Below are 25,678 nucleotides of genomic sequence, written 5' to 3'. Positions count from 1 at the left end.
CAAACCTAGCATTTTGTAGGACAAATATTTTTTCGGCTACTTTAGATTATTATTATAAGAATTATAAATTAAAAAACCAGTTAGTAATAAATTTTTGATAACCACTAAATCAACAAATTATGTCCTCATTACCCCTGTTAGCTACCACAATCGAGCATTTTCGTAAAGGAAATTCTTGGGCGTCTCATTGAAACGAAGCTACTCACGAAGTTTCAACTTGATACTAATTATTTTTACATCTAGTATTTGTACTACAACCTAAGAGTGTCGGACTAGAAAAACGTTCCACGTAATGTGTAGGACAATGTAGGCGTTAAATTATATAATTATTAACTAACCAACAAAAAAAAAATCAGCTGGTTAGTAATAATTTTTCATGACCTCGTAAATAGTACATGTTGCAAAAATGGGACCTCGTTGATCAAACCTAGCATTTTGTAGGACAAATATTTTTTCGGCTAATTTAGATTATTATTATAAGAATTATAAATAAAAAAACCAGTTAGTAATGAATTTTTGATAACCACTAAATCAACAAATTATGTTCTCATTACCCCTGTTAGCTACCACTTACGAAATTTTTGTACTAGCTAATGTTGGGCGTCTCGTCAAAATGAAGCTACTGACGAAAATTTAGCTTGTTAGTAATCACTTACGAAAAAGGGCGAGGGATCCCGGTCTATAAAATTAGGCTATGATGACTGCATTGTACTTGATAACGTATTATTGTAAATACTGTTAACCTTAATTTAAGTTGCTAACATAATGATAATTAAAATATTTTGTTGTATACTCTACCGTTTAGATTCAAATTAATATACTTTTAGTATTTGGTTAAATTAACATCACATATTATAACTACGTCATACGTTTCTTAACGAGATCTGTCCTAAAGACTGTCCATTTACATGTTTGCACACTATTTGTATCGAATCTCCTAAATAATTAGAATTTAAGATTTTTTTTTATAGAGATGATTGTAATCGAGTAGATTTTTATACATTTTGTAATTCTGGAAACGTATGATAAACTAGTCAATAAAAAATTAAAGAAATATATATTTAGTTTTATTTTAATTAAGTACCTACCCTTCCTTAAGTTATAACCTACTGCTAAAAATACTTGCAAATTCATTTAACTACCACAAATTTTCTCGCACATAACTACAAGCTCTTCGAAACACTATATATTCTTGATCATCAAAAAACTGCAAAAATTAGAGAAACCTCTCGTTTCAAGCAAATCATAGTTGCATACTTTTTTATACTTATTTAAAGTTTTTCCTTGTGAGTTGTGATACCTAAGCTGCTCAGAATACATACCTACAGTTTTATTACCCACTGCATGAATCATTGCAGAACCTTTGTTGTATTGTATATGACTGATCCGATCCGGGGTTTTTTACTGATATATATTTAGGTCAGCGAGGAAAGTGACATATTTTTAACACTATGTTAGGTGATATCCTTCCTTAAGAAAAATATCATTGGTACTTTAACTATTAAAATCGCATTCGACGATTTGACGATTTCAGCAAGATTTGCGCGACATAATATTTCAGTAGTAAGAAATTCGACATAATAAATAAAATAAAAGCAAGCATCTTACTTTCTTAATAGAAAATTATTAAGTAATATTTTGATTGTCTTGCTTATTAATTATTAATTAAATGTAAGACCGATTATGATTCACATTAAGAGAATGAGTTATAGAATAGTCAATTGAGCTGTACCTGAATGTAATGAAAACTAACTACTTGTCCGGGTAGACTTTTTTAAGTTTCTCAATTTAGTTCCATCATAATCTAGGTAGAAACATACCATACTGTTCAGTCGTTCTTAAGTTAAAGATTTAACTATTATGACATTCTTTTATACAAACCGATGAAGTATGAGTCTGTAAATGGTTTTGATTTACTACTATTATCCATTCAAACTACTACAAATTATTTGTTACAATTTCATGTCATAGTATAATAATTAAAAATAATTTGATATTGCGAGGTAAGATAAAATAAAACAAAACACATCCAAAATTAAATAACTTCTTTTATTTCAGAGTCAAATTTGTTTCTACATAAACGTGTTAGAATGATAGACGCCGTAACATTAATTGACCATCACTAATGGTACGCGTCGATGTTAATACAGTGCATCAGTGGAGGGCCTTATTTTTTATTTTTTATATTTTATCTGTAGCGCGCAACTTCACACGTCATTCTGACAGCCCGCATGCGCATACCACATGTATTTCGCAACGTCCTGTATAAAACGCTATTTTATATCACAGTTACAGATGTTTCATAAGAATATTTATACGGCTCGTATCGGAATGACGCACGCAGCGACGCTTAGCACTATTACTTTAATTAATATAGATTTATCGACTATGCGCATTCACATAATATATCCGTATGACGCTCACCCGCGAACGGTAACAACTACGAACCACTACCGAGCTTGGAGCCGTGCTTTCAGAACACCTTCGGACGAACCCTCACAACACTCGCTGTTTCAGAACGCGAGTTTCACACGAACGAAGGAAACACGCGTATACGGTGAAACAGGGAGTGTGAGAGGGACGGCAACAACAAATATATAATACAAAGCGTTTAGTTATTGGTCATTCCGGCCCCGTCTCACGCCGACGTCACATCAACTACCGACGCTCGAACACCCTAATTTTAATCAATAATCAACAATTATTCGCCCTTCTAACGCTACACGCTTTAATATCGAGTGGAAAAATATTATTTTTTCTGATTATTTTCTCCATCCAAATAAACATAACATCTCCATGCTGGACACACATGGCAAAACAAATTACAAGGCGAGGCGCGTCGTGGAAGAGGCAAGGACTTAAAACTACGCGTCTAAGGCAGCGTCTGTTCGCACGGCCGATGGGTTGATGCTCTTGCTATTTAGATTACAGATAAAATAAAACGGCTGTGTATCTTTTAAGAAAAGGTAAGTACATACATGAAAGAGAAAAGAATTGAAAAAAAATATACTCTTACAATATTATTACAATTTACAATAGCATTATCAGCAAGCGCATCGACACATCCACCGTCGCGAGAATGACATTTACACACTTGTGAAAATAAAAAACAATCGTGCCGTCTCACTCTGCCCTAACGCATTTTACAGTATTGGAGCGAGAGGGCACGATTTTAATTTGGTTCTCTCCTACGATTCACAAGAATCACCTTAGATTAAGGAAATCGGTAATACTATAGTGTATGAATTCCACCAGAGCGTTTATATGATGTATTGAAATGTTTTGGAATGTGTGCACCGCGCACACTATCACATAAGACAGACACACATATAAACTCCTTTGGTGCAACAATCTCGCTATACAAGTAACATCGAGCCGCTTCCACGACGCGGTTTATTGCTAATATACTATATTCGTACGCTTATAAGAACACTTCATAAACAGCATCTCTTTATACACTACACAATTTACACATTTATATGGTTTACAATTTTTACACAGCAATAATAATTGTTTTTGTAGTCTTCATATTATATATAAATCTATAATCCGAATCGCTAAATATTGTCGCATATATAAGCATGTTCATACAGACACCGAATGGTCGTTGGTGCCTCAATACTATAAATTCACAGTATCAGTTACGCCTCCCCGTAATTGAATAATAAAAATTAATATTTAGCAACAAGTGATTCGATATTACACATCTCCGTTAGTCGCGGATTTATATTTCCCTAAATAACCACTAAGAACGCTAACTCAAAACTAGACTATGAAAAAAATAATAACAAAAAAAATTTTTTTTTTTTTCAAAACGGTCACAGTGCATCTCCACAATGAAAAAAGGACGTAATTTCAATAAAATGGGAACAATAAAATCTATAAATGCTGACAATTCTGTCTTTTGTCTGGAATGACACTAAGAAACACTAGCGAAAAATCAACACATTCAAATTTTTTAATAAATACAATTAATTTTCAAGATACCAATACCCCAACTACGGTTAGTAAATTTTAAAGACGAACGTATGGCAAAAATATTGGCGATGTCCCTCACGAATATAAATAAAAGTGTGACGAACGAACCGAACCTCCAAACGACAGGAATTAAACTAAGTGACAGGGCATGCGTTACCACGTATTAAAATTAAAATAAGTGAAAAAAATAGACAAAAAATGGTACGAGAACAGATATAGTATCCGTTGCATGATATTTACATAAATAATGCACATAATTAAATAATAAGACGTAAAAATCTTAAGCATTCATTACGTTATTTCTCTATGGCATTGCAACTTTTGTGACTCGATTGCGGCTACACTACTCCGAACACAATGTTTTCACATATTGCTTTTATAGGAAGACCATTTTGGTATAGTTACAATATTTTAAATTTTACACACGTAATAACAAATTGCAATTAAAATAAAGAAAAATGCTAACACAAACACCAAAAAAAACACAATTGATCACTAATAAAATTAATAATTATAATTTTAGAAAAATATTTTATCATTAAATAAAACATAACAAATTTAAAGCAGTTTTATATCGCATTTAATTATCATGTAAACATTTTACTTTACAATACTGAAGAGTCGTTAGGATAGAAACAAAATTTTACATATTGTCAATTGGATTTACGAATGTATTGTTTGTTTGTCTTATTTAGTACGTATGCGTGTGAAATTTGGTGAGATATCATAATAGTATTATGGTACGATAAGGCAGTGCCGTACCGTACAGTCTCGTGCTGTACGTACGGTACAGTCTCGTGCTGTACGTACGGTACAGTCTCGTGCTGTACGTACGGTACAGTCTCGTGCTGTACGTACGGTACAGCCTCGTGCTGTACGTACGGTACAGTCTCGTGCTGTACGTACGGTACGGTTTCGTACTGTACTGTACGGTACGGTCGCAGTGTGTGACTGTGTAGCCGCGGGAGTGAAACGAGAGCACAGCGACGCGGACGAGTCCAGTAGGGTAGGTTACATGTCCCTGGAAAATAATATTATATTAGTACACATACTTTTATCAAATTTAATATGTATTTTAAAGTTAAAATAATTTTAATATGACCTATTAGAGTATTAAAATTTAAGATTCAGTTGAATACTAACGAGTTACGACATCGATAGTGTTATAATTACTAGATAAAATACAAAAAGGCAAAAATCTACATTTTTGCCTGGGAGCTTATAAGATTTTAAGAACATTAAATATTTTAAAGTTTAAACAGTTTTTTGAATAATTATAAATCATATCCCGATGTACAAGTAACAAAAGCATATTTTTTATAGTTATAGACCGGGAGATACTGACACAAAATTTCGAGTCATTTGTAACAGGATGGCGGTTCTACAGGGGTCTTAGTACGCAATGACAAAAAGAAAAACGATGGTGTGAACGATGGTACAGGTAAATTAGCTTGGAGAAATTTTTGCGTTTGTAGTAGTGTATGGTCAGCAAATAAAATAAAACAACATTTTATTTTTAGTTTTTATTTTATACAGGGTTACTTGTAAAACACCAGCAACCTCGCAGGACAAGATAGCTAACATCATAAATAACAACATTTGTTCTACGACTTTTGGCATAACGCAATAAATTATTTTTAAATGATTTTTTAAACTTTTATTGTACTCTCCTTACATTTGTAAGTCTATGTTCTATTAATTATCGGATGGACGACGCGACGCCCCCTTCCCCCTCTCGTTCGCTTTTTGTTTACGTAATTTTTGGGAGGCGTAGAGTTTATAATATTCAGACGGAAAATTAAATGAATATTTATTTTTGTATGAAAATAAAATCTAACAAATTATCAAAAGTCGAAATGTTGTTACTTATGATGTTAGCTATCTTGTCCTGCGAGGTTGCCGGTGTTTTACAAGTAACCCTGTATATATAAGGGATTTTAAATTAAACTATATGTGTTTCTCCTCTGAAAAAGATGAGACTTTATTTTAATATTTGCACATTTAACATACATATAACTTTTACATTAACAATGTTACTAAAATGAAAAATTTACTAACCTGAAAAAGAAACGACATTTTAAGTTTAATTCTTTAGTTTGAGAAGTCAAAGGCTTGCCTCGACCATGTTTTAACACTGGAGCCATATTGAATTAACAATATAAAGTTACAACACTTACACACAAATTAAACACTAGTTATGGCCCTGCCTTCATACAAAACTGCTGAATACGCCGTTCGCACGGGAATAGAATGTGGATGCGATTTCCCTTATAGCATCCAAGCTTACGTCTTTATAATTATTAAACTGTATAAATTCATTCTTTAACTCCGGTCTGCATCGTGCAGACATGGGTGTAAAAGTCTCATTTTAGCTATTAAATGTAGTTTTTAACCCGTGACACGTTCTACGCACAATATTTGTGTCGTAACGCAAATTGTACTGTAGCGTCCTGCGCACAAACTCTGTGCCTAACGCGGCCCGTGACATTGAAGGTCATCAGTAGAGACTTACAAGTGAATGTTTCCAGTATAAAAAATATTTCTCTATGCCTTAAACATTTATAATTCGAATCGACACGACTCCGAGACAGGCAATAGAGACCAAAACCACAAAATAAAAAAAAAAAGTGAATCATTGATTGAGTTGCGTCATCGGCCATAGTTTGTGACATTTGTCTTGTTCAACGAATATTTGGATTGTGAATTATGCCGAGAGGAATAATTAGATGAGTGATAATTGAGACGTATATTACTGGAAATTGTACGTAGAATACGTTTATGATATTGGTTTTAGGGATATTTGAAGAATACTCAGTGAAAAAGTGTCTCAACTTTTCAGTGCGGAAGACGCAAAATGGCACTTTTTTTCTTGTTTGTGAATAATGGAGATTTGTTATTATTTATAGTGAAATACGTTGTGTTAAATGTGTGAAAACATAAGTGAATGTATTTGGCAATCGTGTAGTGATATGAAAACGTGAATATGATCATTTGATAACTCAGAATTATCATGTAAGTGTTAGTATGTAAGCAATTAAAATTAAAACAAAATTAAATCAATTTCTATAATTATATAGAAAAAATATATCGTCATGATTACATTTTTATGCTATAACTAGTTTCTTCTTCTTTCCAAAAATATATCATACATGGCATATAATTATAGAACAATAGGGTAAATAAAATTTTCAAACTCGGTAGTCATAAAAAAGCTAGATTTCGTGAACTCCCTTGACACTATCGGGATCGGTGCCGGCTGTGCGCCAGACGCGTGATAGGTTAAGTACATCTGAGTTTTCATTTGGGGCCTCCGGCTGCGGGACATGTAATTCACTTCAACAAATATTATAACAATAATAACAAATAATAACAACAATCAACAAATACAAAATTTATCAATTAAACTACGTACATAATAATTATAATTTTTGAATGAAATGTGCTTTATGTTCTAACGCTACCAAACGACTGCACGTGGCACCTGCGGACAGCGTAAACTGGTTTATTCTGGTTTTGTGCGTGTTTCCACTTTCCACTATCAAGTGACGATTTATTTATTTGTTTTGTTTCGTAATTATTATGGTCAAATATTAATTATGAAACAAATTATTATGGACACGATATTTTATTGTTTCACGGTAGTCGCCTTGTCGTTTGCTCAAGGACGTAAAATTGAATGATATATTTTTTTTTATAAAGTCAAAACCATTTTCTTTCAAATAAAAACTTGTTTTTATTGAAAACAAAAGTGTTGCTAGGAATAAGTATAAAGTTAAATAGTAATGTTAGGATATCGAAACATTTTTGTATAGGCCAGAACGATATAGTGGAAACGCGCTCTAAGATCTGAGTAATATACACACCACTACATATGCAAAAATTTCTCCAAGCTAATTTACCTGTACCGGCGGCTTAGTCGCGTGGGCGTTAGTCGAACTCGTCGGAAAAATAGCGAAGTCAAACGATTTGTAACACAAAAATTTTAGAATTTACCGATAGCCCATAAAAAAGAAGTAGGCGGTAGTGTATTGCCATACTTGCGAAAAAAAAAATTTGCAGATTTTCGGCGGTATGGTGACCATTTGGAATCGTCCGAAAAGTATGGCATGGCGATTTTCGTAAATGGCTGCACGACGATGGTTACCTGTGCAAAATTTAGCCTGGTACAAATGGTTGAATTGTTTTTTTTAAATCAACACATTCGCGTCGGTATGGCGGGCTGTAAGTCACACCGGAAAAGTATGGCATGACACTACCGCCTACTTCTTTTTATGGGCTATCGGTAAATTCTAAAATTTTTGTGTTACAAATCGTTTGACTTTCGCTATTTTTACGACGAGTTCGACTAACGCCCACGCGACTAAGCCGCCGGTACCAGTGTTCACACCATCGTTTTTCTTTTTGTCATTGCGTACCCCTGTAGAACCGCCATCTCGTTACAAATGACTCGAAATTTTGTGTCAGTATCTCCCGGTCTATTACGTAGTATCATCTATTATAATTTGGTTTTAAAATGGGAAATATAAACATTCAATTGTATTATTTTAGACTATAAGACTAAAATTATAAGTAGCTATAACGAAAATGCTAAAATGACTGAAGTTCTGGAAATACACATCAAAACACGTTAGCACAACATTGTTATGAAAACAATATTAGCAGAAACATCCTGTTTGACCATTATAATTTATGTGTGTTTTCTTAATAATATTCGAGTGCAATAATAGCAATATAATTTCTACATAATATACATATTAGTCTAATTACCTGAAGCAAATAGAACCTACTATACTTTATTTTATGGGAGAAACAAAGCAATGCATAAAAGCATGTTCATATTAATGTTAACTGCGAAGGGATTGATTCTTATTAGTTCTACAACTTTTTTTTAAAACAACCGCCTGACCGTTCTTTTTTTGCGAATGTATGTATATTATTTGGCTAAACTTCTGCACCGATTTTCATTTTGCTATCACTAACGGAAAGTGCGGTCCTCGAGGAATATTTAGTATATGAATGAATGTTACAATAATGCTATCTTATTATATTTGTAATTGTACCTGTGTGTTCTCCAAATAAATAAATAAATAAATAAATATATTTTTTTAGGTTTCAAGGAAGGTTTAAGTATATAATTTGTAAAATTTAACCTGCGGGTGGAAAGTTATACTAATATTATGATAAAGAAAATGACATGTGTAGTGTATCCATGAAATAGATATACACATTGAATGTAGGAGTAAGCCAGTGCAATTCTACAGTTAGAACAATACAACATGTATATTAAGTTTAAAGCTGCGGGTGGAAGATTAGTAACACTAATATAATAGAATAAACAAAAATGGATACCGTACCTACCTCATCCAGTGGTGCGAGTTGTGTGCGGGCGGCGGCTGGTGGGACTGGGTCGCCACCCTCTGGACCACCTGCACATTGGAAACAAATCAAAATTATAAATTGTAAACATTCATAGTGAATCTAACTTTGGAAAAGTTAAGAAATATTTTAGGTACATACATAATATTAGAATACAGACATTACTAGCATACAGTAACAGCATATTAAATTTACAAGTTCTGGCAACGCCAGAATCTAACATTATCGGCACGGAATAAGTTATTTCAATTATTGCTTGTTGCAGCGTTTACTCTGCTCAGAAATCTTTTCAGCGCATACTTGCTGCACGCCGTTTAGATGTACCAGGCTGTAAGGATTTTTTTTATTAGTAATAGGGAAGCGCTTGACCACAATCTCGCCTGATGTTAAGCTGAGATGTGGTCTAACATGGAACACGTTTCCCTAGAAGGTACCTGCCCCCCTAGACAAGCGGCTTTCTATTAGCGTAACGTCTAATAGAATAGATTATGAATGTATGAGATTGACGTTTGATTACGACGACGACGACGATTGATTACGTCAATCTCATACATTCATAATCTATTCTATTAGACTTTACGCTAATAGAAAGCCGCTTGTCTAGGGGGGCTGTTCACTCTACGCTTGAAGCTAGTGCATCAGTGTACCTGCTGCACGAACGCGCGCGTGAGGTGCGGCGCGCTGCGCTCGGCGAGCTCGAAGGCGCGTCGCAGCTCTTCGATCGCAGACGCGCTGCCCGGCCCGTGCTTGCGGGATAGCTGCAATGGATCACATTATTATTATTTTATTTTATTTATTAAGCTATTGAATCCAGAAATTCCGTAACGAAAAAAACCCACTCTCCCCACAGGGACGGACACGGAGGTGTGGCTTGAAGGCATAGCATGCAATAGCTTTACCGCAGCAGTGCCCGAGTGCCACACGTTGTTTATTGACGTGACAACGTATTATAATTCGATAGAGCCGGCTGCACGCATGAAAAAACATGACTCGACCGACTTTACACCCAATTTTTTTTTAGTAATCCAACAGCTTTACATGTAATAAGATTTCACTGTTTTATTGTTTAATTGTACAAATTGCCAATAAGGCCATTATTATTCAAACTTTTCTTTCTTAAAATCGTTCTCCTGACAGTAAAGAACACATAAATAAAGGATTATCGAAATTATTTTTATATGCAGAGTAGTTTCTGTTTTAACAATGTTCCATATAGAAGCAAAACTTCACATCCCAAACGTGAAATATCGTAGATCTCGCACAAGTAGTACTTGCACTATTGCATTCGAGACAGGGAATTTATGCAGAGAGTACATAAATAGCAAATTTTATCCGACTCGAAGGACCAATATATACGATTTTACGGTGACTGTGCAAGAATTATACTATCGTCTTTAAATTATTAAAATGTAGTATCATATAATAAAATTAATATTTTTTTTTATACTTAATATTGTCATTAAGTATGACTATATATATGATAAAGAATAAAAGAGAAAAATGTTAATACCTCATTGAGTAACGGGTAAATAAGTTGCTGTAGATAGGCGTGCCGTCGCACTTTGTTCTCTTCGTTATTTGATCCTCTGTGGTCCAACGGTGACGCCTGGAAACAATGGCAATAATATGGTGAGCAATTAATTCTTTTTAAGTGCTTATTACAGCGCATATGACTGTAACTTTAATAAACACAAAAATATAACTAAACGATTGGTATTTCAAATCTATATTGATATCATTTTTATTAGCAAAAAGTTATTATTAACTAAAATCACACACATCTACAGTCACATTTATAATATGGACCCACAGAACAGTAAAGTAGATAGAAGTGGGATGTGGGCGTGGCCCACGTGTCAATGATAAGTTTAGATCACCTTACTTGCTCTCAGTTGTGCGCAGAAAAATATTCGAGTCGGTTGTCAGCTGTCAAACCTTTTTTCCATATTTATTCATTAATAAGGACGTGTTGTTCGGTATAAAGAGTGCAAAAATGATAGCAGACGAAATAATATCAGCAATGAAGGCATTTCATACTGTCGGTAAGTCTTATTTTAATTTATTTTAATTATATTTTATGTTATAACTTCGCTTGTCGTAATTTGTCAAAATTGTATACAAATATCTAGTCAAAATGAACCTTAATCCATAAGAAATTAGTACTATTATAGATTGAACAGCAAACAAGACTTTCTGGAATATTATTGCAATAAACAAACGAATTTCGCTTTAGTGATGCTTGTGGTGCATATCGACAGTATCGATACTTTAGAAAAGACAAACATTATAAATATTAAATTTTATTTTATTTTTCCTTAGCTTTCATTTGTCTAATTTATTTATAGATTTCCCAAAGAGGCTAATTTAAAAGAGAAATGGATAAATGCAACGTGACGAGTTAACTGGATGCCGAACAGTACTAAGCGGTCTAACAAAGGCCACCGATACATCAAACCTACAGCAGTTCCAAGATTTAAAATAATGCATATTTTCTGTTTGTATTTTGTAAATATAGATTTATACTATTCTATTCCGTTTTTTATTTAATAATAATAATATAAAAAGACGTACTTAGTAGTAATAAACATACTCCAAAATGTGACGCATTATACTATACTCATATAAAAGAAAGAAAAAAAAATACACAAAAAATATTTATTTGTGAATTATCGATAACAAGGCTGACATCCCTCAGAGCATAGCATCAGATAAATATCAAGTTAATGTCATTAATGTTGAGTTACACAAATTTCAACCTTATCTCTATGTGTTGCGTTTCAAATTTATATCTATCGAAAACTAACGCCCTCTGTTGTGGAGTAGCTGAATGTTTTCGAATTTGGAATTTCTGTGCAATGAGAAACAAAACAGCTAATATACCTAGGGATGTTATACTAAAATAAACCGTAACATGGTGCGTTAGGGTACATATTGAAATGCTGAATTTATAACCTAAGTCAGTTTTTACTCAAATTAAGCTGTCCAATCAAAGGCATAGTTTACTTGTAGTGTACTGTATAACTATCGGTTTAAATGTGTGGGTTTGGCGACACTGGTTTTCATACTAATTAGACATTACAGCACTTCTATATGTTTTTACTGTTCTGTGTATGGACCAATCAACAAATATCAAAAAATGTTCTCTTTTTTTAATCATTCCAAATTCAAACGAAACACATAAACCAGTCGAAAGTTAAACGTTCCAGTTTCAAATTTTAAAAAATATTCCAAATCCAAACTCACTGGCTTATTATAAACGCCACTATCCCTATTGGCCGCGTGTTCCCGTTCGGTGCGCTCCTTCCTCTCCTCGCGCTCCCTATCTCTGTCCCTTTCCCTCTCCCGCTCGCGGTCGCGCTCTCTGTCTCGCTCCTTCGTGCTTCTCTGTTCGACGGGAGTGGATAAGATTGGCGACTGTCGAGACTGGAATAGAATTAGTAATTTGTTTAGTATTTTAAATACATTTATTGATATGTGGCGATATACAGATGTACAAATATTTTTTTATGAAATAAAGATTACATGTAACGAAATATGTACTGGAAAAATGCATGTGATTAAATTAATAAGAGTTGGACCAAACAATAAGTTGAGGTGCAGCACCCGCAATGATTAAAGTGATTAAACCATACCAAAAACAAATGAAAATAAGCTAGCATGTGTCTTTGCTATGCATAAACAACGTTACAATACATTTACTCCTCTCTGGTTGAAACGCAGCGCATCGTGTGATATGTCACAAGTATGATGTTAGACAACGCAGTGACATCGCTCTAGCACTGCACCTTCGCTACGTGTGTTCTAGCACTTTATTATCACTTTATGAATTAAGGGAGCAGGACCGGTGAGAAATATTTTACACGTTTATAAAACTAAGTGTTCTCTGCATATTTATCGAGGTTCCAAATTCAACTGCAGCTTGTGCTTCGGCTATATGATGTATATACATACGGGCTGCTTGTCCTGCGTGTTGTTGTTGAGCGGGCGGTCGGCGGGCGGCTCGTCGCGGAGCAGCGCGCCGTTCTGCTTCGGCGCCGCGCCCGTTGGGGACGTTGGGGACGCGGGACCTGGAATACACATACATATTTTAATTAAAACTTACATGCTATTAAAACTCTATATCAAATTCTAATCTTCACTAATAATATTATAAAGCTTAAGAGTTTGTTTGTTTGTTTGAACGCGCTAATCTCGGAAACTACTGGTCCGATTTGAAAAATTCTATGTTAGATAGCCCATTTATCGAGGAAGGCTATAAGGCTATATATATATTTCATCATGCTAAGACCAACAGGAGCGAAGCAATGCGGGTGAAACCGCGGAGCCCAGCTAGTTGTAAATAAAATCCCCGTTGTCATCAGTCACATCTATTCAAATCCCCACATCTAGCTCTCACAGTGAGCATTGATTGTCCCTGAATCGGGACCAAAATCATTACCAAGGAGAAGGAACTCAACAAATCTCATAACTCACACGGGTAAAACAAAAGAAACAACAAAGATAACTCACGCGGGTCATCATGCACGCGTCTCTTTTCATCGTCGTGTACGCGCCGCTTCTCGTCGTCGTGTACGTGCGAGTTTGCGTGCGAGTGCGAGTTGGCGTGCGAGTTGGCGTGCGAGTGCGCGTGCGAGTGTAACGCTCGCGCTCCGCCCGCTCCTCGCACTGTCATTATCCACGGCTCATCCGCTTCGCTGTCGCCGCGGCTCATGTCTTCGCTGTAATGTGCAAATTCAAGTTTAATATATCACATAAACTAATTTTACTATTGCATAGCTTCTATCGCGGGCCTTGAGCGCGGGGACCGAATCCAGAAATTCCGTAACGAAAAAAACTCACGCTCCCCACTCCGACGGGCACGGAGGTGTGGCTTGAAGGCATGCTATGCAATAGCTTTACCGCGGCAGTCCCCGAGTGCCACACGTCTTTTTTTTTATTTAATTTAGAGACGCTTTTAAAAGTTTAAAAAAAAGGATAATTGGGCAGTGGTAAATCATTTCGATCGACGTACTTATCATTTCTATAATTGACAGTTTTATTAAGAAGCTAGAGAGAAGAAGACATACATACGATAAACTCTCTTCATGGTTACACAAATAAACAAAAATCCTTTCAAATACTATAATAGTAAAGATAAATATTGCCACGTTAATTTAAAAGTGAATACATAAACCAGAACATTTACTTCGAAATATATAACAAGGTTTATTATAAAGAATATGTAGCAATGCAGTACTCACGAGTCAGAGTTCTCAGATTCCGTTTCGCTCTCCTCGCTCCTCTGCGACTTCCATTTCTTATACCTATCTATAAGATCCATTAGATACGAATTCTTTTTCGCCTTTCTGATGAATTGAAATTTTAGCAGCTCCTTTGCTGTCGGCCTCTGAAATATTACAAATAGTTTTTTAATATTGTTTTATTTTTAATAATTTTTATATGAAAACTATATTGAGATGTTAATTGCATTCATCTATACATATATGCGATAACATATAAAGCATAAGTATACATTTAATAACAAAGGAAACTAAGAAAATGTCACAGAAAATATAAATCTCAGATAACCCAAAAGAAAAATTCCAGCAATCATTTCACGCCAAAAAACACCATAAAATGAACTACCACTAGACCGCTATATCCCCTCGAGGCCAAACGGAATGGACTACATACATTTTCCGGGTCCTTATTGAGGCACGCCTCGACGAACTCTTTAAACGGCTTCGAGTAACTGCCGGTCAGTTGCGGGGGGTTGTTCTTCGGTATGAGGAACAGCACTCTCATGGGGTGCAGCTCCGAGTTGGGCGGTTCACCTTTGGCCAGTTCTATGGCGGTGATGCCCAGGGACCAGATGTCCGCTTTGCTGTCGTAACACGACTGTTTGATCACTTCTGGCGCCATCCAGAACGGCGTGCCGACGAATGTGTTTCGTTTGCTTGTCGTGTTTGTTAATTGGCCTGCTACACCTGAAATTGTAATAAAAGGATATTAATTATTTAACCGACTTTTTTAAATAAGTAGGAGGTTCTCAATTATATCGGCCGGTATATCTACAAAATGCGGTTGTGAGCGTATGAGCTAAATTCGTATTACGTTCGTAAATAATAGTTATTAATCAATGCAGAATAAGCACATTTCCATAGATATACTATAATAATAACATTATAATATAACATCAAATTCAATTACTACAAATTGTGAAACAACAGCGCTCAAGTTTTGATTTCTTTACGTTAGTTTCAGTTGAAACTTGAAATTTTAGCGCAAATGCCTCGGGCGAGGACCTATCATCGAGTTTGATTAACTTTATGTACTAAGTAAATATTATATTAATAATATAACAGTTTCTAAGAGGGACCTTGCTACCTGGTATGACATTAAATTCATCGAGATAATCAACCCTAACAAGAAGAGCATACGGCAAAAAGCTTATTACCCCAACAACGATAACTAAAGAGTCAAAAGCCTTTATGCAAAATAAGCTCATTTTATAATCAAGCGCCGTCCAACTTTAAGAATAACCAATATCACAGAATCATAGGCTTGCAAGTTTTACAATAGATTTAAAACGAGATAACAGCAACTTTCAAACACGTCCGATGAACAGCCCAAAGGCAATTGCCGTCTAACTTTTATTTCCTCAGACATAATAAAATAAGTTCAAGCGGTGCCAGCGCTTTACAACTTGCAAATAGCACGCTACATACAAGGGTGATGTATTGTGTACATGTCGTCGTCATCTGGTTGAATCTGCTATTTGATTGAATGACTAGCGCGTTTATTGAATGACGACATTCAATTGAATGGCTAGGCCGAACGTTTATTTTAAAAGCGTCACTCAACGTCTAAATATTTATCGTATTGTTACATAGCCACAGTCATGTTACATGTACAACTTGACGAGTTGTATTTTAGTCATTCAATCAAATAGCAGATTCAACCGGATGCCTGCGACATATACCATCATATACATTATACAGTCGGTCCCCGAATGGCGCTAATATTGAATGTTGGCTGTCAGCCAGTGCGGGTCCAATTGAAGGGTAACGCAGTGGGTGTTGAGGCCTCTATCAACAGTACACCAGCATTGAAGTATTCGTCAACAAAATTAACGGTTCCGACGTCTGTGTACATACACGGGATACGTAAGTACATATTAAGATACATTCCGAGTAGATTAAACACACTTTCGGGCCATTGGATTAGTTCAGTATCTTTGTCGCGTTAGAAATAATCACTACCGATTATGAAAAAGCAATTTAATGTAAACGATGTCTTATTAATTATTATTAATCGTAATTACATTGAAAACATTAGCTTTTTATGTTTTTAACGCTATTAATCTAACATACACAAACTTTAAAATGTCGTCTTACACCAATCTACCAAGGAAGGACATAATTCTTTAACTTAAGGGGGCGCATAAAGCAAAATAACCAATCTTCTATTAGATGATACGTGTAATATGCAAGACCAAATCTAAAAAATAAAATATATATCAAACTAGATGATATGTTCAACGATTCTGTTTAATCAAAAACATAAAATATTAAAATTTACTCGATAAAAAAAATCACCAAGTTAGCTCTAATTTTCACACTTTTACGTTTTCTACTTGACATGGTAATACTTATTATGATTTTTTTTTCATAAACAATTATATTAAAACATTTGCAAGATATTTGTCAGAGCATTTTGTGTAATTACTTTTAGTTTTGGTTTTATCTGCGATAAACCACTTTTATCGTGACAAAATCAAACGTTTATCTCGAGAAAAAAAGAGCGCCAAAAGTGGTTTATCGCAGATAAAACCAAAACTAAAAGTAATTACACAAAATGCTCTGACAAATATCTTGCAAATGTTTTAATATAATTGTTTATGAAAAAAAAATCATAATAAGTATTACCATGTCAAGTAGAAAACGTTAAAGTGTGAAAATTAGAGCTAACTTGGTGATTTTTTTTTATCGAGTAAATTTTAATATTTTATGTTTTTGATTAAACAGAATCGTTGAACATATCATCTTGTTTGATATATATTTTATTTTTTAGATTTGGTCTTGCATATTACACGTATCATCTAATAGAAGATTGGTTATTTTGCTTTATGCGCCCCCTTAAACTATTCATTGTATTTAAAATAAATAGATTTCGTGATCAATCTTCGCGCACCGCTGATTTCATCCCGGAAGAGGTGCAGCGATCCGTCTTTTAGCTGGTGACGTTAGTCGATCATGATTTATGGACTTCGAATGGTTACTATCTACTTTAGATTCGTTTTTAATACTTTTCTAGCATAGGCAGCATCTTTAATATATATCATTTTTAGAAAAATGTAATCGACCCTGAGTCGACCCTACACAACGCACACAGTACGCTTAAAATTTGAAAAATAATTTGTTCTATGTTTGGTTGGTTGAACGACCTAAACTTAGGCACTGTGATGTACAGGGAACACGTATTAATAACTCCAAGTCAAGCAGACAACTGTTTATTGTTAATTATCTTAGAACTACCTTCACATGTACATATCATTATACCACATCTTCCCCTTTTAACAATTTTGCCTTACTACGAGTAATAATAGGAAGTGAATAAGAAGTTGACAATAAGTGTCGGCGATTACGGCGATATAAACCTTTTTTGTTTTTTATTATTTGACCGAGGAGTGTTCGCATGACCGATTACAGTACCAGAAATTCGTTTATTATTATTTTCTAACATTATCACGTTATCGCCAACACTTAATTCTGACAAAGGCTTAGAATGCTTATCATAATATTTTTTATATTTTATTTGCTTATCTATTAATTTTTTATGATGAAACTCATGATTGTTTACATAACTGGGCTTAAGTAAATCTGGGTGAACAGGTAATCGACAATTCAATCGACGACTGAACATTAACTGTGCAGGAGAATCCAAATTTTCGCGTGGTGTATTCCTTAAACTTAATAAATTTAAATAAAAATCGGTATTGCTATCTATTGATTTTTTAAGTAATATTTTAATAGTTTGAACTGCCCTCTCGCTTTTTCCATTGGATTGTGCGTAATATGGCGATGAAGTTACATGATTAAATCCCCATTCTTGTGCAAAACTTTTAAAAACCCGACAAGAGTATTGAGGCCCATTATCACTTATAACTGTTTCTGGAATACCATAACGCGCGAAATTATCTTTTAAAATGTTAATAATAGAATTAGCGGACGTATCTTTTAACAATCCCACCTCGATAAATCCTGAATAATAATCAACAAGAATTAAGTAACTTTTTTTTCGATATTCAAATATATCCGTACCAACTTTGTTCCAAGGAACGCTTGGAATTAGAATAGGAATCATCGGTTCTTTACTTGGCTTATTTAGATTCTCCTGACATACTTTACATCGCTTAACAAATAATTCTATATCTTTAGAAATACCAGGCCAGAACAACACCTCACGCGCACGTCTCTTACTGTGGTCGATACCGGGATGACCGTCATGAATAATACACAACATTTCGTGTCTTAGTGATTTAGGAATTAAAATTTGTTTATTTTTAAATATCACTCCATCAACCGAATACAGTTCATCTCTCATAGACCAAAAATAGCTTAAATCACAATCTAAATTATACTTATGATCGGGCCATCCCTCAAATATACATTTTAACAATCTATTTAACAATTCATCTTTAGCTGTTTCCTGTTTAATAAGCGTCAACTTACTTTGAGAAATAGGTATATTATTAACAACCATTTTAAGTTGATTCAACACTGCCGTACATATGTTTTCATCATATAAATCCGGAAGAGGCGCGCGTGACAATGTATCGGGAATGTACATATATTTTCCTGGTTTATACGTAACTACTAAATCGTAACCCTGTATTTTTAACATCATACGTTGTAAGCGTGCTGGGATTGAATTAAGTGATTTTTTAAAAATACTTTCGAGAGGCTTATGGTCGGTTTCAAATAAAATGCGTTTTTTACCGTAAATATATTGATGAAACTTCTCACAAGCAAAAACGATAGCTAACATTTCTTTCTCGATTTGAGCATATCTAGTTTGAGTATCGGTGAGCGTGCGCGACGCGTACTCGACGGGGCGGCCGCGCTGCAGCAGCACGGCGCCCAGCGCCACGCTGCTCGCGTCCACCGACACCACTACGTCACTGCCTACGTCAAACAACGCCAACACGGGAGCCGAGCTAATTATTTTTTTTAAATCGTTGAAACTTTTTTTATGACCGTCTTCCCAACACCACGACACATCTTTCTTTAATAATCTGGTTAACGGAAAGATATGCTCCGAATAATTTGGAATAAATTTAGATAAAAAATTAGTCGTTCCTAAAAACCTTTCTAGACCTTTTCTGTCCTTAGGCTCAGGCATCTCGACGATTGCTCTCACCTTCTCAGTATCAACTTTCATCCCGTCTTTATTAAAAATATAACCCAAATATTTAACCTCATTTACGCAAATTCGACACTTATCTTTATTAAATTTTAAATTAATTTCTCTAGCTCTCTTAAATAATGCATTCAACCTTATATCGTGTTCTTGCTTAGTAGATCCCCAGCAGATTATATCATCAATAAATGAATCGATACCGTCGAGACCTTCAAATAATTGTTTTATTTTTGCATGAAAAATTTCAGGTGCGCAGTTCAAGCCAAAAGGCAATCTTAAATATTGATACCGTCCAAACGGTGTATTAAATGTACACAAATCAGCACTTTCACTATCTAATTTTATTGACCAAAATCCAGAATTGGCGTCGAGAACTGAAAAGAATTTCGCGCCATTCATTTTAGAAGCTAATTCGTTTATGGTTGGCAACTGAAAGTGTGATCTTTTTATTGCTTTGTTAAGAGGCCGCGGGTCTAAACACACACGTAAATTACCGTTTTTCTTAGCCACAACAACTAACGCATTAACCCAAGGAGTGGGATGTGACACTTTTCTTATCACGCCTAATTGTAACATTCTATCTAACTCACCCTGTAACTTATCACGCAAACCTAAAGGCACCTTGCGTGGCGCACAAATAACCGGTGCTATGCTATTGTCAACAACAATATGATATTCACCCGGTAAACATCCCAATCCGCTAAATAAATCTTCATTACCCGATATATGTAAAGAATGAATTCTTTTAATTAATCCTAACATTAAACACGCCTGCAATCCCAACACGCTTTGACAATCAATATCAGCGATTGCAAATTTTAATTCATATTGAATATTTTTATGCCACCATTTTAAATAACAAGTTCCCTGAATGGGAATACAATCACCGCTATACGATTGAAGTTTAATATTTTTGTTAATAGTTAAAATATTAGACTTATAGCCTAATTGTAAGAATCGTTTATACGACAAAACATTTATATCGGCCCCAGAATCCAATTTAAATTTCTCAGGGCCGTACTCGCCTATAAGAATCTCAAACCAGTCATTCGACAAACCATTGATTTCACAAACATTATTAAGAACGGATATAAAAAATGACTCACAGTTTTCGTCCACGTTATTTTCTAGCACACTAATATCGTGTAACTTTTTAACACTTTTTTTTACTTTGCACATTCTAGCAAAATGACCATAATTTTCACACACAAAACACTGCACCGAAATAGCCGGACACTTAGTAGAATAACCGCATTGCCCCCCACATCTGGGGCAGAAGCCCGTCGCCGAGGTGGAAGCGCGATGCTCGTCGGGGCGGTCGCGGGGCGCGCGCGTCACGCCGCGCCACGCTCGGCCGCCGCGCCCACGCCCACGCCACGCCGCGGCCGCTCCATCGCCTTTGCTTCCGACGCCGACAATGTCCACATGGCTAACGTTTCCATCCGAGCCACGCGTATCCAACAACCGACCGCTGTCGTGAGACAACTCGTCGACTTGACAAATTTTTATCGATTTTTCTAAAGATAAATCATCCGTTCTCAATAGACGATCACGAACCATAGCATTATTAATACCACACACGATCCGATCGCGTATCAGTTCTTCCTCCAATGCTTTAAACTCGCAGGTCTTGCTCAATAATCTTAGCGCAGTTACATATTGATTTATAGATTCACCGACTTCTTGATTGCGCATAAAAAAGTTATATCTCGCTAATGTTAAGTTTGGCTTCGCACCAAAATACTCATCAAACTTTTTTATTAACAGGTTCACATTATCTTTGTCTTTTTCTTGATCGAAATGAAATGTTTCAAATAAATCGAAGCCCTCCGGCCCGATAAGATTTACAAGTAGACTTGCTTGCACCGCACTATCTTCTTTGTGCACGCCGGACGCCTTTAAAAACAGATTAAATTGTGTCCGCCATTTTTTCCACGCGTCAGCCCGGCTGACGGAGTTGCCTTCTAATACCAATTCGGATGGTGGCCGTGCGTGTTCCATGATTTTAATATTATATTGCAATTCCAAATAAATACTTTAAACGAATAAGTAATCGAATCACTTCTATATTCGCAATAAGTAATAACAACACCGCTGTCACCATGTGATGTACAGGGAACACGTATTAATAACTCCAAGTCAAGCAGACAACTGTTTATTGTTAATTATCTTAGAACTACCTTCACATGTACATATCATTATACCACAGGCACTATGGGTCCGATTTGAAAATTTATTTCAGTGATAGCTTAATTATCGTGGAAGGCATATATATAGGCCTATTAAGGCATATATCATCATACTGAGACCAAAAGGAACGGAGCAACGTGGGTATATAGACATAAGTAAGATACCTATAAGCGAAAATTAATAAATAATAAAAGCATACATGAAAAGCTATATTAAATATAACTTTTATGCTAAAATATAATTTAATTGCCTGACGTATAATCAACAAAGACGCCGGAAGAATAGAGCTATAAATCTATAATTATATCGGAAAAATAACTTTCAGCTGTATATAATAAACTGGCAGATTTATTGATATTTAAAACTATCGTTAGAATATTTTGCGATGAAATATTTTAATGAACATGATATTATGAATAGTAACGCAAATTATACATTCTTCAGGGACTCAATTAATTAATTACCTACGTTATTTATCAATTTATCATAAAGGTCTGTTTAGTTTTAATTTATAGATAAGAATTACAATTAACGTATATTCTGATTTCGTGTATGACGATTGTATAACGATTTTTATTTACAAATAACACATTTTTTCTTTTTAAACAATCACATGTTTTTGTTTTCTTTTTATTTTAATCGCTCTTTAAACGCACACTGGACCAATGGTAACCGATCGTGATTATTCTATGGCTAATTCCATTCATAATATATTGTTAGACGAAAACAAACAAACCCATGTTTATTATTTCAATGATAGTAATATAAATAAACCAAGAAAAGTCGAGTCGAAATACATTTGCAATAATTTATATTTCCAACATCTGCTGATCAATAATATCCAGCACGTACTCAACGGAATCTCGATGTAATACCGATATTATATCCGCTTAATAACTTTGAAAGAAATCTACTTTCCAACTATCTTTGTCGGGAATCTTTCTTACATAATGGGAAAATTCTCATATCAGCTGACGAAAAAAGGATTTTCGATACATATATAAATTAAAGGTACTTGGGTTACCTAAACTAAAGGTATATTATGGGCTACTTTAACATAATATGTAATTGCATTAAAATTTATCACAAAATAAAACTATTAGGTACTATGGCTATAACAATTATCGCTAGACCCAGATAATTTGTCCATTTAGAACACTACCTCGCGTACAAAGCACTCCCTAATCCGTAAGAAACAAGCCTAACATTCAAAAATTGCTTACCAAAATCCGCCAATTTGACATCTCCCATTTCGCTGAGCAACACGTTCGCCGCCTTTATATCTCGATGCAGCTTCCTCTCCGAGTGCAGATAGTCGAGACCACGTAGAACTTCGCGCAGTATGACAGCTATGTGCATCTCTTCGAAGCTGCCGGCCTTCATCAGGTCTAAGGCAGACCCGCCGCCGAGGTACTCCATTATGATCCATAGTTTTGTTCCCTGGAAGGAGTAACATAGAATTTAGTAAGCTAGTCGATAGTAGGTTTTGTAGAGAATATTAGCTATAGGGAGTTATTAAATTATCTGCATCTTGAAGTGCAATAAAGATTGGTCTTTTATTGCTTCACGAACTAAACTTCTTATTATTTTTATGCCAAAAATTTCATAAGTCCAAAAATATACAAATAAAATGTTTGTACACGCATTACAGTCAAGATACGAATGTAGAAATTTTAATCAATTCTATAAATTCCGTAACATCGATTCACATACGTTCCCTGCATCCGAGTGCACTCCACAATTACCTACAGAGCGATCGATCAGAACACATCTCAAAAGTCACTCAATTAACGAACTGTTACCGTACGTACAGAGGAACAAGATCGACTCGAGCGTAATGAAGATTAACGATCACGTCACACTGGTCCACCGTGTTCTGGCCACTGCTAAGTAATCATGAGATTGATTTTAATTCATCTTCATGATGGCGATAGAGATTAACATCATTGCGGCTGCCAGTTTTATATGTAAAGATAGATAGATACCTGAGCAAATTATGTATGCCTATTGCTTAGTAATTGCTAACGGTCTTTAAGGAACGTTAGAATCGAATGATGTTGTCGTTTTACAAGCTTGTTCAAAGGCTCGTTGTCTAACATTCTCCATCTATATGTGTAGAAGTTATTAATCATCAAAACCACATCTTTAACCATTGCATTAACTTTTTTTGTCTATGAATATTAGATTAACGTTTTAATTTTAACTGCAAATTAAAACTCAAAAACATAATTAACAATTAGGAAGTTCACACCAAATACGTAGTCCTCATTACGCGCTACGCTACATTATACCTCCAAAGTTTGGACGCATATTTAACAATAAAACCGTCGGCACCGTGGGGAGTGCTCAAAATATGGTTATGATAGTCTCGGGTTATATTTTACTGGCATCCGCACATGTGAATGTTATACGGAAGAGGACAATAGCAGGAAAAGCGGTGGCGCACGGTTCCGGTGCAGTTAACGCCCCATCGGCTATCATGACAGGGTCTGCTCTATATAATATGCGAACGAGCTAACTGTACTTTGAAACCTTCCTTAGAACGTTATGGTAGTAATTTAGAATGCAATGTTGCAGCAAACTGCATACAAACATGAAACATAACGAACAGAAAATTGATCATTAACTTATGATAAAATGTTTAAAGATACATTTATCATAAAGTAAAATATAACATGTGTTAAATATTACATGGCAGAGATTGCTGTGTAGCAATAAGGCCGCCTATTGTGCAAAATTGTTGTAACTTACTAGATTGTACTAAATTTTCTATATTGTTTTGTACAATAAAGTGTTATAAACAAATAAATAAACATGTGTTAAATATAACATACGTTTATAAAATTACATTTAAATATAATAAATTATAAAACACTTTATCCTTTCCGTAGAGAATCATACCCACTTTCCTATAATTCCACAGAGACAACATATTTTTTCAGACCGAATACTAGATACAAAGGAAAAATTCAGAATAGCATTTACATAATATGAAGTATGACGAGCTCGTCAATCGCGAAACATGTTCCGTCACAAAGGACGACACAAATCCAAAATAATATACATAATGCCGGTTTGTTACATTCCTATTTACATAACACGAGGGACCGGTGTGTTTAATTATTAAACCCGTACCAAAAATTTGCAAAAACTTTTTGGGTCTGTTTATTTTTGGCAGCCCTAAATCGGAAGTTGTAACCGCATGCAATATTTTATATACAGTATTACGTATCCCAGGTACATTTTATATGAACCCAAATTGCGTTTCGTTTACATATATATTGAACAAAAACAAATATTCTCTATTTCATATGAAGATACCGCGCACAAAGCAAAATGTTGGTAAACAATATGACAGAGACTATTTACTCACACGACATACGAACACCGTTCTTATTTGACGAAAAAAATTCGACAGAGATCCTTAACCGCGCGGCAAAAGGTATCAACACAAAACACCTGAAGATAATGCCGTGTAAATACAACATTTATACAGCGTTGTAGCTATCTCGTCTGGCAAACACGCTTTAACGAATGTTAAATAAAATGAGAAGAACAAACGTAATATTCTTCCCGTCAGATTACGCGGCGTAGCGCCTCAAAGTAAACTCGGCATTTACTCAGTCGCAGGCTGGCAATCGACGCTCTCTTGTTTTAACGTTTGCGAACGTTTCATATTAAAAGTGAGCCCGAATTAAATTAACTTCATGTTAAAAAAAGTACGAAGACCGAC

At 35.0% G+C, this 25,678-nt stretch overlaps 1 protein-coding gene across 7 annotated transcripts in view; it reads right to left on the bottom strand.

Annotated features, from left to right (window-relative positions):
* Nucleotides 1-2,028: 2,028 nt before the first annotated feature.
* Nucleotides 2,029-25,678, bottom strand: part of GckIII (Germinal centre kinase III) — a 92,167-nt gene continuing 68,517 nt past the window's right edge. For 5 of the 7 annotated variants that reach the window (XM_090115680.1, XM_090115685.1, XM_090115668.1 and 2 more), the window contains 10 exons: nt 23,169-23,385; nt 15,028-15,320; nt 14,595-14,740; nt 13,864-14,072; nt 13,306-13,421; nt 12,598-12,777; nt 10,865-10,960; nt 10,002-10,112; nt 9,337-9,404; nt 4,755-4,999 (listed from right to left, as the gene is read on the bottom strand). In XM_090115680.1, coding sequence (XP_089971806.1) covers nt 4,990-4,999; nt 9,337-9,404; nt 10,002-10,112; nt 10,865-10,960; nt 12,598-12,777; nt 13,306-13,421; nt 13,864-14,072; nt 14,595-14,740; nt 15,028-15,320; nt 23,169-23,385 — 1,446 coding nt within the window. In that variant the 3' untranslated portion in view covers nt 4,755-4,989. The other 2 variants (XR_016458104.1, XM_090115674.1) reach the window with 2 other exon arrangements.

Source organism: Colias eurytheme, chromosome 2 (assembly GCF_061535395.1).
Source record: "Colias eurytheme isolate Ceu_HAF_F1 chromosome 2, ilColEury1 Martin Lab GWU primary, whole genome shotgun sequence".
Classification (NCBI taxonomy): domain Eukaryota; kingdom Metazoa; phylum Arthropoda; class Insecta; order Lepidoptera; family Pieridae; genus Colias; species Colias eurytheme.
The sequence above is the reverse complement of the archived record's forward strand: the minus strand, read 5'-3'. Positions and strand labels throughout refer to the sequence as shown.